Here is a 17,108-nt window from a genome sequence, read left to right as displayed (position 1 = left end):
CCATGAAGCATTGCGAATGACAATCAAAAACAATGAAAAAATATAAAACTATTTGTTTAAAGTTGTTGATTATATCTATTGAAAGAATATATTTGAAGTGTATTGCAACATAATGTGAATGACATTGCAACTGTGAAAGATGTAATTACAAATAGGCAGTATAGCAAGTTACATTTATGTCATTTGTAATTGCGTCATTCACAGTGCTTCATAGGAGTGGGTGGGGCTAAAGAGATATTTTTGAACAATTTGCTCACTATGACTATGATTGGTGAAATCTTCTGTACTGCATCATGGGTAACGTAGTTTTTCCACCACAAATTCAGCTGTTAAACACAATTATTTTAAAGGGGTGATGAATTGAGAAATCAACTTTCCCTTGAGCTTTTGATATATAAAAGTTTATCGTGATATAAGAATATCCTGTAAGTTTCAGAGCTGAAAACATCCATGTTAGTCAAAGAAAAGCTTTTATTGACACCAGGCCCAGAAAACGCGAGATATGTCGACAATTGACGTCATAGAATGCAGAAACGCCGCCTCAACAGATAAATATGAACGCCTGCTTCTGTAGCCCCGCCCACCGACTCGTGGAGCTAAACGGATCGCGCTACCGAGCAATAAACATTCCAGTTCCAGCTCACGTGTGTAAAACTTTGCGCGTTTGTTCGCTTCATTTCACCGCGAAATCGTTTGTAAACAAGATACAGGTCGAGACATATTGGGATTAAAACACAATGCTGTGCCTTCTATATTGGATCCGACAGGAACGGTGCAACACACTTATGTGAGTAAACATGTTTTTTTAATATGTGATAGTATTGCATTGTTACAGATCGTATTGATTATGTGTACATGTCAAACTTAACAAACCTTAGCATGCTGTCGCAGGCTGGAGAATCCTTTATTTGAGGTGTTATTGGTTCATTCGTGATCAGACTCGGACTTGTAAGGTTATGGGCCAGGGCTCGCAAAGCCCAACGTCCCGGGCCTATGTGTTTTTCAGACGGGCTACCAAAACGTATCACCGGCCTGACGACGGGCTCTCTTAAATAGTGAAATAACATTCCTTTCTTGCTCACCCGCGCGCGTGTGTGTGTGTGTGTACGGGTCGCGGTTATTCACAGATCGGGCGGGCCAAGTAATACAAAAATAACATTCTAATCAATCGCGGGTGGATGAGAGATGAATCATTTTGTTTGTTTGATAAAGGCATTTTGCGAGCCCTGTGAGTGTTTCTCCAGACGCTTTCAAAACAATTCCTCACATCTACTGACAGGAGCTGAAGCTCTTTAAATATGCAAATCTTATCCAATCCTAGCCGTGGGCGTTTACTTCCAAGTCTTCAGTGCGGCACGCCCATCAAAACCGAGCGTGTCTTGAGAGAGCCTCAAAACCAGGGTAGAAAATAGCCTATTACTTATTCATTATGAAGTTTTTGAATGTAAAAACCACGCAAACGTCATAAGTTGACCTCAGACAACAGTTATAAAAAAGCCAGTTCATGACCCCTTTAAAAACAAGTAGAAATAATGCTGTCAGATGGCTTCAGCAAAATCAAAACAAAACCATTGATTAACAAACTCTTAATTCACAGTAGGTCTGTCTTTAAAAATCTATTTCCCTATGAAGAAAATGAGTTTTTACTTCCTGATCCGGACTTGTTGAACATTCATCCGGCTCAAACATTTCAACTAATATTAAGAGTACACTCTTATGCAATTAAATACTGTTTTGAATTCACATCATATCTGGGGCATTTTATCACAATAACTAAAAAAAAAGATGCAACCCTTTTCATTATTTTAGCATAAAGTTGAACTCAGTGGTAATAACTAAAGCTGAACTCACTTTATCAGAGAACCACAGCAGATTGGAATCTGTATACTGGGTGAACATGCCGTAGATCGGATCCAACAGCTCTTTCAGCAGGAGCAGGAAGAACTCCTTGGTGACTCCTCCAGCATCCACAGCTTCCTCTCCATCAAAGATGACCTGCGATGTGAAATAAGATTGTATGTTAGTCAAACTTATGTGGTTCTTAGTCAAAATACGCTACAATGTGGACTCTTGGGATGACAAAGACAGACCTTGAGCGGCTTCTTCAAGTCTACGTCATTGTAGACTGTGAGCTCCCGGAGAGCGTCGCTGACTAAATGGTTCCTTCGTACATGGAGGACCATAAAAGGGTTCCTGGCCAGCAAAGGTTCCATCGTCAACAGCATGAAGACGTTGTGCAAGTTAGCGCCGCTCACGGCCATCTGTACAGTAATGAAGAAGGCAAAACAAGTTAAAGAAACTGAATAATAAGAGTCAAAACCCTGTGTATTATCATGCATTAACTTCTTAGTTTAATAGGAAACACAGGAGGGAAAATTGTGTTTGATTTTTGGAAGCTAAAATGAATAATGCTCACAAATATATGACAAAAAGTAGAGATAAAATACTATTTGTAAAATAGTACAATAGTAAAATTGTACATTTCAAAAGATTTCTTATTTTAAAGAAATTATTCATTTGACTTAGCAAGGACGAATTAAAACAGTAAAGACATTAATAATGTTACAAAAGATTTTGATTTTAAATAAATGCTGTTCTTTTGAACTTTCTATTCATCAAAGAATCCTGAAAAAAATGTATCATAGTTTCCACAAAAAGCAGCACAACTGTTTTCAACATTGATAATAATTCAAATCTTTTAAGCAAGTAATGGCTGCTGAAAATTCAGCTTTCCATCACAGGAATAAATAACATTAAAAACTATAGCAAAATACAAAACAGTTATTTTAAATCGTAAAACTATTTCACAATATATTTTAATGTATTTTTGATCAAATAAATGCAGGCTTGGTGAGCAGAAGAGACTTCTTTCAAAAACATTGACAAATCTTGCCAACCCCAAGCTTTTGAACGTTAGTGCAAGTAAACAACAATCCTAAAAGTTTAGTATTGAGGGTTTTTCTACCTGCATTTGCAGCTCAGCATCTGTTTGCAGCACGGTTGTCTTGGCTTGCGCGTTCAATATGAACGGATAGGCACATAACGTGACAGAACCCTGGGAAATAAGATTCAGATGATCAAGCTGAGACCACCACCATTCTCTAAAAACAAACTGATATTGAGTTATTGAAACAACAAACCTGCACTGGAGGGTATCGCATTTTCTACAATAAGACAAAACAAGAATATATGTTAAATTCTGGGCTACTTTTATTTTTCAGTTTGGGATGATCCAGATTTGAGGTGCCAATGTGAAGCTATAGCATTTTGTGTACATAGTGGGATCTAGTTCATGTTCACATTAACATTATCTATGTTTCCATCCACCAATTATTATATATAGCATAAAAAAAACAATGGATAGAAACACTAAGAATTCATGCATAAAAAAAATGCGCATAAAAAGCTTATGTGCTCAATTGGAGGTGGATCATTTTTTTTATCCGATAAGAAGACATATGCGCATTAAATACAGATGGAAACAAATTTACAGAATAAATCCCTCGATGTGCAACAAAAACAGAGGAATATGATTGGATAACTGGACTAACAGCAAACCAATCGCATTGCACATCATCTCAAATGTTGGTTTCTGAAGTGCCATTAAAATGGTTGGATATAATAACCTCCGAGAACTGTCTCACACTATTGCGTTCACACACTTCCCAAACTCAGGCATCAGCCTTTGAATGCAAAATAACATAATGTTTATAGCATTTCTTGCACTGAGGCGCAAAAAATATATGTACGAAATTTAGCACCAATTTCCCAGGAAGGGCTGATTTTGTTTTCTTAAACACATGTGACGGAAATGCCTTATTTGCAAATATTTTATGCGATGTTCCAATTTTTGCACACAAGTTAAATTTGCAGCTTTGGATGGAAACATAGCTATACATGCAAATATGCAACCCAAAGGCCTGTGCAGCAATATACGCACAATATCAGCTTTGCGCAGAAACCATTTGAGGTAGTCTTCCTGGATGTCCACCAGGGTGGTGATATCAGGGATGTAGAAGTGGTTGTATTCCACATGATGGGCTTTCAGATTGACCTGCAGCAAAATACTCGTATCCGTCACTAACAGTAGTTTATCATTCAACAACGCAAGCTAAATTATGCAAGTATGTCTGCAAAAATCGATGAAAAATAGCAATTCAGCTGGCGAATATTCAATCAAATAGCTTATTAATAAGTCATTTACTCATTAAAACCCAGATCTGTTGTGGTGGATTTTGGTTGTACCTTGTGTAGTTTCTCCAGCAGTCGAAGGGCGGCACTGGTGTAGCTCTCCAGAAACACAGGCACCAGGAGCGCCTTCCCGCCAGTCAACAGAAACACAACAATGCTTTTGTACATCTCCACTAGTCTGGAGAAAACCTCGCAATCCATCAGAGACCACCAGTTATCTGAGAAACAGCACACAGATTCATGTCAAAAGCCTTTCTGATCTTGAACTTCGATAAACTTTGTAACAAAGCAACAGTGTTTCTACACAGTGGAACGTGTTGGCGACGTCATACCGAGCACTTTGCTGGGGTTGGCGTCCAATCTGAGGATGGCCATGGCTAGAGGGATGGTGAGAGAGATGTAGTTTTTGGAGTCCTGGAGAGCGGGACATTCAGACAGGATCAGGTAGATCCGCATGGCTTCCACGTCAGGAGGAGAGCAGGGCAACTGGGGGATCAGGAGACTCTCAAAGCTCTTTGTGGCCTAGAAGAGCACATTTGAGAGAGGTTTATTATTAAAAATACATTAATATTGACAATAAAGACATTTAGAATGTTACAAGAGATTTCTATTTATAATAAATGCTGTTCCTTTGAATTTTCCATTCATTAAAGAATCATGAAAAAAGGGTTTCCACAAAAATATTAAGCAGCACAACTGTTTTCAACATTAATAATAATCAAAAATGTTTCTTGAGCATCAAATCATCATATTAGAATGATTTCTGAAGGATCATGTGACACTGAAGACTGGAGTAATGATGCTGAAAATTCAGCTTTAACATCACAAGATATAAATTACATTTTACAATATATTCAAATAGAAATATTTCACAATACTTCTGCTTTTACTGTATTTCTGATCTAACAAATGCAGCCTTGGTGAGCATAATGGCTCGTTTCCACCGAGCGGTGTGGTACGGTTCAGTACAACACAGTACGGGACTGTAAACCCTGATCCGGCTTGCGTTTCCACTGCCAACAGTACGCTTATAATAGGCATGGTGTAGCGTTCTACGTCATTCTCGCGCGAAGAAGAAAGCGACACAGTAGGGCTGCCACTAATGACTATTTTTATATCGCTTAATCTATCGACTAATTTATCGATTAATCGGTTAATCTATCGACTAGTTTATCCCAATAATTTTCAACAGTTTTACTTAAAACATTTCATTTAACTTGCAACGTTGGCCTTCAGTAGTGTACTATAAAAAAAGTATATATGTAAAAAAGCCCTTGAAAAAATGTAAAACTAAAAGAGTAAAAATTTAAAAAGGTACTAATTTGTAAACCGACATAACAAAAAAAGAGAACATCAGCAAATACTTTTTATAGAGAATAGTGTTGTCACGATACCAAAATTATGACTTCGATACGACACCAGGCTAAAATACCTCGATACCGATAGTGAAACCATACATGGCAAAAACAGTAAAAGTAATTGAATAATATGACAGAATTTATTATTCATTGTTTTAGGGTTAAAAAAAAACCTGTAAACTCACTTGCCCGGCATGTTCCTGCCCTGCGCTGCTTCACACAGAATATGAGGTCCGGCCCTTTAAGAGCTGCACGGACCAAATTCATTGTAACACCCGATTTCTCATTCAACTCTGTATGCGTTTACCCGAATACTCGCCAGGACGTGCATTTTTACATTATTTTTTACAATTCAAAGCCAATAATCCGCGAAACTGGCGTCGCGATCTGTCTGAGTGAAAGCCTCGGCCGCGCCGCACTTTTCTGTTGCGTTCTTTTCCCTGAGCTGCGCGTATATATTTGACTGTTCTGCTTCCATTGTTTAGTGAACGGTGGAAGCAGAGCTCTCACACACACGTCCTCAGTCCTGCTGTCACACATCGACGCAAATGAAGAAATACTGCTCTTAGAGTGCTGTCATTTTTAAAGTACCGGTACGAATACAATTTCATATCGTACCCAACTTACCCAGTCGACTAAAAATTTTGACGTCGATGCAGTCGATTGTATCGACCAATCGCGACAGGCCTACGACACAGTTAACAACAATGGACGACATACAGCAGAACTTGTTCTTGCTTCTTGGCATGTGGCTGTAGTCACAAGAAGACGACACGCTTTGTTTGACCAAGGCTGCAGGATGTAAGGAAAAACAAAGCCGAAAAGTACGCGCAAGTGACGATTCTCTGTCAACCAATCAATGTTCTGCAGTGAGTCTACCTCCACCCTTTAGTACCGGACTACTGGTAGGTACCCCAACAGAAGGGTTCCAAAAAAGTGGTACGGTACGGTTCTATAAGGGTTTTCGGAATTAGGCTACCATTCACAACTTCGGACAATGGAAACGGCAAAGATTGCGTACCGTACTGAACCGTACCGCCCAGTGGAAACGAGACATTAGAGACTTCTTTCAAAATCAAAAAAAAAAACTTACCAACTGCAAACTTTTGAACAGTAATGTATTGTACAATTCACAATTGTTGTAATGTAGGCTTTGAATGTTTTATAAATCTGATAATGTTCGCAGTGCATTAAAGTGCACACACCTGCTCCAAAAGTCTTGCGAAGGCTGGTTTCATCAGCGTCTCAAAAAGCAGCCTAACTGCATTGAAATCGATGCCCGGGACTTTGGGGTTTGTCTTGAAATGTCCGTCCTCACTGTGAAAACAGCAGGTGAAAATTACTTCCCAAATGTTGGTTTGCAACAAGATATGAAATCTAATACTGTACAAATTGAATTAACTAAATTAAGATTAGAAAAATGGTTTGCATTAGTTACTATATTAGTTCAAACTGATGACAGTGAGATTTAGTGTATCCAAGCAAGGGTGGGTTCTGGCCTGGGAACTAGTCAAGGAACAGATGAACAAATAGATGCATCAGAGGTGAAGAGATATAAGGCCTTTCCTCTCCGTTGCTCTTTATCTGCGTCTGTCGCTCTGGAGGGATGAAAGCAGGATCACATGCTGGGTGTAAATACAGAGCTGCAGGTGTTTAAGCCTGATGCTGATCCCTGCACTACAGACCAGTGAACCCCACACGCATGAGCATATCAACCGGGGCCAGTGTATTTTAAGCATGTCAGGGTAAGATGGTTGATCTTTAATAAATGACTTCTCACACAGCAAGACCATCATACCAGCCCTGTTTCAATGAGAAGACCAGATGTGTTCTGACCTGCAGAAACCTCAACTCTTCAGCCCTTGATCTGGAGTTCATTGTGTGCTCGAGTCCATGGCACCATGTGTCACTTCAAATGCCCGTCAACCCAGAGTTGGGGCTTGTGCACAGCAGAGTTTTAATCAAATATCCAAAACCGCATTATAAAATGAAGACTTGACCTCACAGCCCATAATACCCCGTCTGAATGCCAGCGACACCAGTTGTTCCTTATGTAACCAGATAATCTCTTAAAATGCAGTGCAGATTATGCACATCAAGGACTGCATCAGGCAGAATGAGGTTTCTAGAGAAAGTCAGAAAGAGAAACCCATCGAGTCGCGTTTGCTCTGAAAGAGGGACTGCTCTTTTACAGACAGAGCTGTACCCGGGAGCTCTGCGAGTTTGCCTCCTGACATTAAGCAGAAGTCACCTATGGAAAAATCACATGCACTCTCCATGGCATCACCCCGTGCGCATATGCTTATTGGCATGGGAATGCAAGGCAGGTACATGTTAACTGCTCACCTTTGGTCCAAAAAGCTGGCATTCCAACATGCGGTCGAGGACAACAGGAGTATGATGTCACTAGAAGGGGAGGGAAGAGGTTTCAAATCAGCATCGAAATCATTACAAATATATTTTATACAGTGTAAAAAGTGTTTTTTTTCTGCTGACGTAATGCCTGCATGGTTGGGGAGGAAATAACTAACCAATATCATCCAATAAAGTCAGCCTAAAATGTTTTCTTCCCTCTCCTCCTGATCAAACCACATCATGGATAAAATAACTAACCATTTAAAAAGTTTAGGGTCAATTTATTTATTTATTTTTAAGAAATGTACACTTTTATTTTGCAAGGATACATTAAATTGATCAAAAGTGACAGTAAAAACATTTATAATGTTACAAAAGATTTCTATTTCAAATAAATTTGGCTTTTTTTACTGTACATCAACAAATTCACGATTTACACAACAATATTAATCAGCACCAATCTTTTCAACATGAAAAATGTTTCTTGAGCATCAGAGCATCAAATCATCATATGTGACCCTGGACCACAAACCCAGTCATAAGTCGCACGGGTATATTTGTGGCAATAGCCAGAAATACATTGTATGGGTCAAAATTATACATTTTTATTTTTTATGCCAAAAATCATTAGGATATTAAGTAAAGATCATGTTCCATGAAGACATTTTGTAAATGTCCTACCGTAAATATATAATATGCATTGCTAAGGATTTCATCTGGACATCTTAAAGGCGATTTTCTCAATATTTCAATTTTTTTTGCACCCTCAGATTCCAGATTTTCAAATTGTTGTATCTTGGGCCAAATATTGTCCTATCCTATCAAACCATACATCAATGGAAAGATTATTTATTTCAGATGATGTATACATCTCAATTTTTAAAAAAAAAAGTACCCTTATGACTGGTTTTATGGTCCAGAGTGATTTCTGAAGGATCACGTGACACTAAAGAATAATATACATTTTAAAATATATTAAAATAGAACAGCTACGTTAACACTTAACAATAAAGTTTAATTTGTTAACATTTGATAATGCATAAACTAACATGAACTAACAATGAGCAATACATTTGTTACAGTATTTATTAATCTTTGTAAATGTTGGTTAATCAAAAATACAGTCGTTTGTTCATGGTAATTCACAGTGCATTAAAAAATGTTAAGAAATAAAACTTGTGATTTTAATAATGTATTAGTAAATGTTGAAATTAATATTAACTAAGATTAATAAACGCTGTAGAAGAATTGTTCATTCTTAGTTCATGCTAGCTAAAGTAGTTAAGGGTAACTAATGAAACCTTTTTTGTAAAGTGTGACCATGTATTTAAAATTTGAATAATATTTTACAATATTCGTGTTTTTTTTTTGTTTTTTTACTGCATTTTTGATCAAATAAATGCACCATAAAAGAAACATACTGACTGAATGGTAGTGTGTCATTATGACAGTTAAATACTTTAAAATGCAGCAAAATTTGCTACTTTAATTATAAAACATTACAAAAGTAGAAGATGTCTGTAAGGCCTCTATCATACCTGAAACCAAACTGGATGAAGTCATGCACTCACTTGATGATGCTTGAATCGCTGTTGTCATGGAGCTTCATCCTCCAGCTGTCCAGACTCTCAGAATTAATCAGAGTGATGCTTTTAGTGGCATTCATGATGCGGAAATCCTCAGGACAAGATGAACCCTGTTCACAACACTTAGAAATGCAATATTATGACCCCAGTGCAAAATTAACTCAGTGTGTAAACAAGTGCTTCAGTGTTAATTGGGCAAATTCCTAATTGTCCTACACAGTAACTAAAATAATAAAATAATACAAGTCACATCGGTGGCATGGCAGGCAACATCAGCCATTATATTGATGTATCGGTGCCACCATGTGGATAAAAGTAGGTACTGACCAATCAACCTTGCCGATAAGATTGATCTAATAAACATTAAATACATCACATAAAAGCCTACAGTATGATTAGGTACAACCTAGACTCAATCAATGAGAAGATATTGAGGAATACGCTGATTTATCAAATATTCTAGTAAAGTAAATGCATCCAAACGACCAGTACAATATCAGCTGTGGAGTTTCACAGCTCTGATGTTACTACAGTGAAAAGCAGCAATGTTACCTCCTTGGCAGACAGCAACAGGAAATTGTGATCACCTCCACTGTGAATTTTACTGACATTGTAGCGCTCGGCTTCTGTAGAAAAAGGAACAGATAGAATGGTTCCTTTCATAAGAACATGAAGAATCATTTGTAAATAAACTGTGTTTTTATGGGTTCAAATAGATCCCAAAAAGAAGCAACTTCGCTAGAATGGATACCAGGCATATTTCTTTGTGGTAAAAACAGATTTCAATAATATTTGCTTACATAGAGGAACTTGAAGGACAAAAAAGACTAATATACAAATTATTACTATTTTTACACATTCAAACATACCAAATTGTGGGCTCATCACACACACATCTAGGCTTTTGAAAATTCAGCAATCAGAAGCATCTCAAACCAAACTACAGATCCTGTTCAATGGTGTGTATCCCTGTCACTCCGTTTAAATAGCATTTAGCTTGTTATCACTTGTTTAGAGGATTTATTTAATCCATGCATAATGTACCACATTATGGGGATCATATGTACGTACTTGTGTATGTATTTCCAAAGCACAGGGGTTGGATGTTCCTGACAGGAAGTGGGCTCTTAGCATTTCCTCTGAGGCCTGTGCCGAGCTGGCCCTGAATGTTGCAGCCGAAAGCGTAAACCAGGCCTGTGGAGGGCACGAACGCCAGGGTGTGGTGCCTGTGACGAACACACAGAGGTATGCTGTGAAATATCCCATCTCAATCTCATATTGTGCATGCAGTCATCAGATAAGAATAGAGGGGTAGGGGCTGAGTCTGCAGAATGCTTCTACGCCTATTTTGTGATCTTGCAAGTTAAATTCAATAATTATCTATACTAATGCAGGGCTCCAGACTAACTTTTTTCACTTGGAGCACAGTGGCCCCCTACTGAAAATTTTAGGGGCACAACCAGAAATTTTAGGGGCGCACACCGTAAATCAACATGCTAACCAAATCTACTAAAGTCCACTGTATTACTAATAGGGATCGGTATCATTAAGGTTTAAATGGTATTACTACTCTTACCGATACTGCTTATCGATCCGGTACTTTAACAGTATTCTTATCGGTTCTTTTTATTATACTTTAAATATCTTTTTTTTTTTTTATAAAAAAAAAAAAACACAATTAAGAACATAATTAACATGGCTTTACAATCTGAAAAGTAAAATATCTATAGCAAAAGAAACCGCAAAGTTTGAACAAAAATATAAAACATCTATTTGTAAATGGACCAGTGTGCAGGCATTCGGAAGGTCTGCTAACATTAATATTACAGTAAAGAACAAACCTATAAAGAAATCTAATAAAGTAATGAAATGTAAAATAACACTGCATAGTTTTCACTGTATAAATTGATAGATTAATGCTTATAAAAGCTTATAAAAGTTATTAATTCAAGAGATGTGAATATTTTCTATTTGCCTTTTGTTCGATTCGAATGAATGGCTCAATCGTCAGCAGGTTTATTAGACGCTGCCCCTTTAAGACCGATCAATGTAGAACTAATAATATCATATTCTCCTATTTCTTCAAACTATTTACGCCCATTTAAGATATAAACTGTTAAAATAACTACTCTCCAATCCGGTCATTTTGACACCGGCTATTTGTTGTTTATTTGATGGTTTAGACGCGCACACGAAGCCTAAAATATTAAGTGCAAGTCGGTCCATTTCGCAGCACACACATATAAGCCGCCTTGAAGTTGGAAACAGCGTCTCTTGCGCGGATTTTTGTGCATTTAATAGCCCTTTATTATCAAACACATCCCGCAGTTTAGCAACAGTAGAGACTGCAGTTTACAACAATCACTGAATCTGAGTTAAGTTTAGGTTTAGGGAGAAATGACAGCGGAGCTGTGAAGGGAAGGATGAGCTCGACACACGGCTATAGGAATAGTTTTACCTCATACCGTCTTTTTATAATTCTTAGAAGCCAAAATCGAAAATAAAATTAGATTAATATCACAGCACATCCCTAAAGTTTAAGCAGACTAAACTTTTGTGTAGTTCTCTTGGCCATCGTCACTCATTAAGCTGACAGTGACTGTGGTGTTGTGTTCACTGTAGCTCCACGTGAGAGAGCTCACTCGCTCTCTCTCTCTCTCTCTCTCTCTCTCTCTCTCTCTCTCTCTCTCTCTCTCTCTCTCTCTCTCTCTCTCTCTCTCTCTCTCTCTCTCTCTCTCTTCTGGATTGCGAATGGCAAAAATGCATCACGGACAAATGGTTTAATATTATCTCATATAGAAACGGCTGGCAAAGATATAATTTGCCAGACATAACGTCTATCAATTATAATTAGTAAGTGTATTTTCTTAATTTCTCCAGTACCGACAGCAGGCAAATTTACTGGTCGCACATGTGCGACTGGATGTAAAATTCAGTCGCACACTCTCAAATTTTAGTCGCAAAATGCGACCATTTAGTCGCACTCTGGAGCCCTGTAATGGTTAACACTGTATATAGTTTTACAATGAATGCTGTTCAGGGTGGTATAAATATATGATATAATACAAATTAATGTACATTTATTCATTTTTAAACTGTGCTTTTTAAAATTTTAATTATGTGCACGAGTTTTTAACCCTTGTACGGTCTTCGTTTGGGAAAAACAATTGTTGTTGTTTTTTAGAACAAATGTAATTTTACTCCTTTTATTAATGTTTTTACTCAACATCTGTGCAGTTTTTGGAGTATTCATAATCATTTTAAAATTTATATAAATAAATTAAAAAAAAATTTTTTATGGATTTTCACACAAAATCAGTTTTTTTATGTAAAATTCACTTTATAAAAGACCCACATTTCTAACTCTCATTCGTGGGGATAACATGGATAATTTGACATGGTTTAGTGTAAGCTTTTTGCCCATCTTTTGGAAAATACAGTTTAAAAAAAACTGACTGACTGATCTTTACATTTTTTCAGTTGGATTCATATCTAAATGTTATGAATCACAATTATAACAATTAAAATTAATTAATTTTGTCAAAGTGTAGCATTTTTTTGTACTGAAAAAACTTTTTTTCAATGATGCTACTTTATGATTAGAATCAAACCTGAACAAAAGAAAAGTCTTTAGAGTTTATCATTTATTTCAAACATCTGATTTTCTTATAATTCTACAAATTTCATCTACACTTTAGTTACTAACTGTAACAGAACAAAAATTAACAGAAATGAACAGTTATATTACATATTGAGTAAAAAATACACAACATGAACATCAAAATGCAATGAACTGAGCAGCAATAACAAGCAATAACAAATGTATTCCTGTGTGTGTGATGATCATTTTGCATTGTGGATGGTTCATGCATTGTTGTAAGTCTGCCACTTCATTTCTGTATGCGTGTTCTGTGTTGTTTCTGTTTTTGAGGATGAATTTTGTCCATTTTCTAAGCGACACTGAGTGTGACTTTTTTTTGTCACACGAACATAAAAACAGATATCAATCCAATGTATTTTTTTATTTGTAGATCTAGAGAGTGTTGACAACTGTACAAAGTCTCATGCTATTTGGACAAAGGGAAAAAAATTTTTTTATTCGAGCAAACGTCCTTTGGGGTCAGAAAAGACCCGAAGACCCAAAAAGGGTTTTAAAGGTTTGGGGTCGGTAAGATTTTGTAATGTTTTCTTATGCTCAATGCTGCATTTATTTGATTAAAAAAAGTAAAACAGTAATATTGTGAAATATTTCTAAAATTTTAATTACCAACAATGTATATGAACTCTCGCAGTTCAAAAAGCTTACACTACGTCTGACGTCATGTGTCACGCCAGTTACGCTTTTATAATGGATGGATGCACTTTTTTGGGCTTAAAATTTTGGCCTGCCATTCACTGCCATTATAATCCTTGGATTAGCCAGGACATTTTTAATATAACTCAGATTGTATTCGTCTGAAAGAAGAATGTCATATACATCTAGGATGGCTTGAGGGTGAGTAAATCATGGGCTAATTTTCAAAAATGTGCATTATCCATACAGTGTCAGTATATTTTTGGACATGACACAAACTGAAGCCAGCACTTTTAAAGAAAAACAGCACATCAATCTGAAACAGATGGACACAGAAATATGCATCTTGCCTAGTACATTTACTTACCGCCCACAAGCGATCTGAGACACCTCAGTGCCCATGAGCTCCATAACTCTGCGTGGAAGAGGCTCGTTGTTGGTGGAATCGTGGCCCAGCTGTCCTCTTGAACCGTTTCCAAATGTGAACAGACCCCCTTCCTGAACCAAACACAGCACAAACAGCAATGCTTCACTGCTTAAGATTGATAATTGAAAAATGAACAACTTTCCATTGTAAGAGAGTTAAACAGACATTCTTAGCAACATTCACTAAAAAAGATTAAAGATTAAATGAATGGATTGTTCAAATAACTAGAAATTTGCCTACATGTTTTTCAAACTTTTAAATATTTTAAAAATGATCAGAGTATGTGTACCTTTGTCAAGGCAGCGGTGTGTTCATCTCCACAGCTGATGTACACCACCTTCTGTGACCGCAGGAACTTAATGTGGCAGGGAACAGACCGGTCTATGAGATTACAGACAAAAATATGAATGAGGACTTTTAAAGTCTTTTAAAGAGGACTTTAAAATTATGCCCTTTTGTGAAGTCTTTGTATTGTTTTTGGCCTTTCCTAGAATAGGTTTTCATGCTTGAGGGCCCTATCATACACCCGGTGCAATGCGGTGCCAGGTGCGACGCAAGTGTTTTTTGCTAGTTTCAGCCGCAGTTATCATTTTCATTTTCGTTGTTTAAATACCAAATACACTCGCACCCATCTGTTCGCACATGGGCATGCTGGTCTGAAAACGAAGTGTGTTCAGGTGCATTGTTGGCACGTTGTTATTTTGAGGCAACTGAAAACGATTGTGCCATTGACCAACAAAAACCTGGTCTAAAGTGATGAAAACCTGGCTTAAAGTCAATAGCGCAGTATTTTTGTGTTATTTAAAGGGTGTGTTTGTAATATGCGCCTATAGGGGGGTGCATAACACGCATACACTCTGCTCATTACACACACAGGGACGCGCAGCAGCACACAGACATTTTTAAATATTACTCATAAAAGGATTCCTCTCCGGAGAAGCGTTCAGTCTTTCCGCTCGCAAATGCCGCCATGTAAATAGCGAATCCGCCATGGTGCGAGCGCAACTGGCTTTTAAAGGGAATGGGAGATGAGACTTTGATTGGTTTATTGCACGTTACGCCCAAAACCCACCCATTACTCATTAAGAGACTAGGTACAACCCTTTTAGACCAACCATTTTTTTCGTCGTTAAACTAGCAAAAGTGGATTTGGACACGCCCTAAGACCACCTGCACATTGTTAAAATCGAACCCTTAATGTTCATAAAAATGCATTATTTTTCACATCTGGCATTGTTGCAGCACCTCTCTTCCCAGTCTGTCAGTAACACTCCGTTTAGTTCCTGTTTCTATGAAGCCCCTCCTTCTGAAAAGGGCAGTGTGAAAATGGCCCCTAACCATAACCGCGAGTTTGAACACAGTACTAACTAACTCGACCAGGCCCGCCCCTTTATTTGCGTATGCCTTGGGCGGGAATTATTTAAACGAGGAATATTGTTCATTCTCGGAAGAAAACTCAAGACTACAATGGAGGAGTTTCAGGGAGTTCAGAAACAGTGACACTGATATAGAGAATAACTCCCTTTGGAGTAACTTTGCAGACCTTTTTCATGCTCAAACAGCAAAACACTAAAGAAAGTAAAAAAGCATAATAGCTCCTCTTTAATCATAATCAATTTGGAATGACAAACAAATCCTGGAGCAACCCAAGGTTTAGGGTATAAAAGTTTCAAGAATAGTCCGTTGCAGAATTCAAACCAACAAACTCTTGGTTCGCAGACCAGATTTTTAACCACTAGACCAGCGTGTGTGCTTTACCTTGCTCATCATTGAGGCCTAGTTGTCCAGCGCTGTTCTTCCCCCAGCCGAACACAGCTCCAGAGAGGGACAAGGCAAAGCTGTGGTCTCCTCCAGCGCTGATGTGAGCCAGTGGGATCCCGGACAGAGATTTGAGCGGTTGAGGAGTCAGAGTGCTCGGCTCTCCCTTCCCTAAACCCAGCTGACCACTGGAGTTCTCTCCCCATACAAACAACTGACCATCTGAGAAGGGAGGACAGTGAAAATCTTCTTTTACTGACACAGCAGAAGTACAACAGAAAACAAAACGACCGATACAACAATGGAATTCATCTGCTCTTACCTTTTGAAAGTGCTATACAGTGTTGGTTGCCACACATTACTTGTGAGATTCGATGCTCGCACAACTTTTTAATCAACCTACATAAATAACAATAAAAAGGAATGCAGAAAAAAAAACACAGAAATGTATTACTATTGTGGTGATGATGGAGAAGTAACAACCATAAAAACATATGTAATTTATGACTAGGTTCACGTGGAATGTGAATTTGCACCAATTGTGTGGGGAAATCTATGAAATTCTATAGAATGGATTTAACACTTTGATTATTAATTATTATATTGTAACTCAATTCAATTAAATTCAAGGATATATTTAACTTCTAAACAGAGACAATCATTCCTAATGATATTTACTGTATATAATTTGCATATAATAATCAAAAAGATGCATCTTGAGAGAGTTACACATCTGTGCAAAATCCATTGTAGAAGGTATTATTAAATATATATATATATTTAATAATACCTTCTGCAATGGATTTTGCACAGATGTGTAACTCTCTCAAGATGCATCTTTTTGATTATTATATGCAAATTAGGGCTGTCAAAAAATTAATCACGATTAATCGCATCCAAAATAAAAGTTTGTGTTTACATAATATATGTGTGTGTACTCTGTTAATTATTATTTATATATAAATACACACACATTCATGTATATATTTAAGAGATATTTGCATGTATATACTGTATATACATTTATATAATCTATAATATATATAAATGTTTTATATATAAAAATAATATTTTTTTCTTATATATATATATATATATATATATATTAGTATTAAATAAAGATTCATATTCCGTAGGTA

General features: G+C 37.1%; 1 protein-coding gene across 3 annotated transcripts in view; it reads right to left on the bottom strand.

Moving 5' to 3' along the window:
• Positions 1–17,108, bottom strand: part of herc3 (HECT and RLD domain containing E3 ubiquitin protein ligase 3) — a 39,586-nt gene that overhangs the window by 11,053 nt on the left and 11,425 nt on the right. For 2 of the 3 annotated variants that reach the window (XR_013816203.1, XM_079812427.1), the window contains exons 4-19: positions 16,292–16,368; positions 15,970–16,191; positions 14,501–14,592; positions 14,152–14,282; positions 10,562–10,716; positions 10,043–10,116; positions 9,476–9,612; positions 7,896–7,955; positions 6,755–6,866; positions 4,524–4,713; positions 4,246–4,409; positions 3,941–4,054; positions 3,141–3,164; positions 2,966–3,055; positions 2,091–2,261; positions 1,852–1,995 (exon numbers count right to left, since the gene is read on the bottom strand). Coding sequence is in view for 2 of the 3 variants with exons in the window: in XM_079812427.1 (XP_079668553.1) it covers positions 1,852–1,995; positions 2,091–2,261; positions 2,966–3,055; positions 3,141–3,164; positions 3,941–4,054; positions 4,246–4,409; positions 4,524–4,713; positions 6,755–6,866; positions 7,896–7,955; positions 9,476–9,612; positions 10,043–10,116; positions 10,562–10,716; positions 14,152–14,282; positions 14,501–14,592; positions 15,970–16,191; positions 16,292–16,368 (1,957 nt within the window). In the remaining variant the exon portion in view is untranslated. The remainder of the gene's footprint in view (positions 1–1,851; positions 1,996–2,090; positions 2,262–2,965; positions 3,056–3,140; positions 3,165–3,940; positions 4,055–4,245; positions 4,410–4,523; positions 4,714–6,754; positions 6,867–7,895; positions 7,956–9,475; positions 9,613–10,042; positions 10,117–10,561; positions 10,717–14,151; positions 14,283–14,500; positions 14,593–15,969; positions 16,192–16,291; positions 16,369–17,108) is intronic. The other variant, XM_079812428.1, reaches the window with a different exon arrangement.

Source organism: Gobio gobio, assembly GCF_949357685.1.
Source record: "Gobio gobio genome assembly, chromosome: 3".
NCBI classification, from domain to species: domain Eukaryota; kingdom Metazoa; phylum Chordata; class Actinopteri; order Cypriniformes; family Gobionidae; genus Gobio; species Gobio gobio.
Note: the sequence above shows the minus strand (reverse complement) of the source record. Positions and strands in the feature narration are given on the sequence as shown.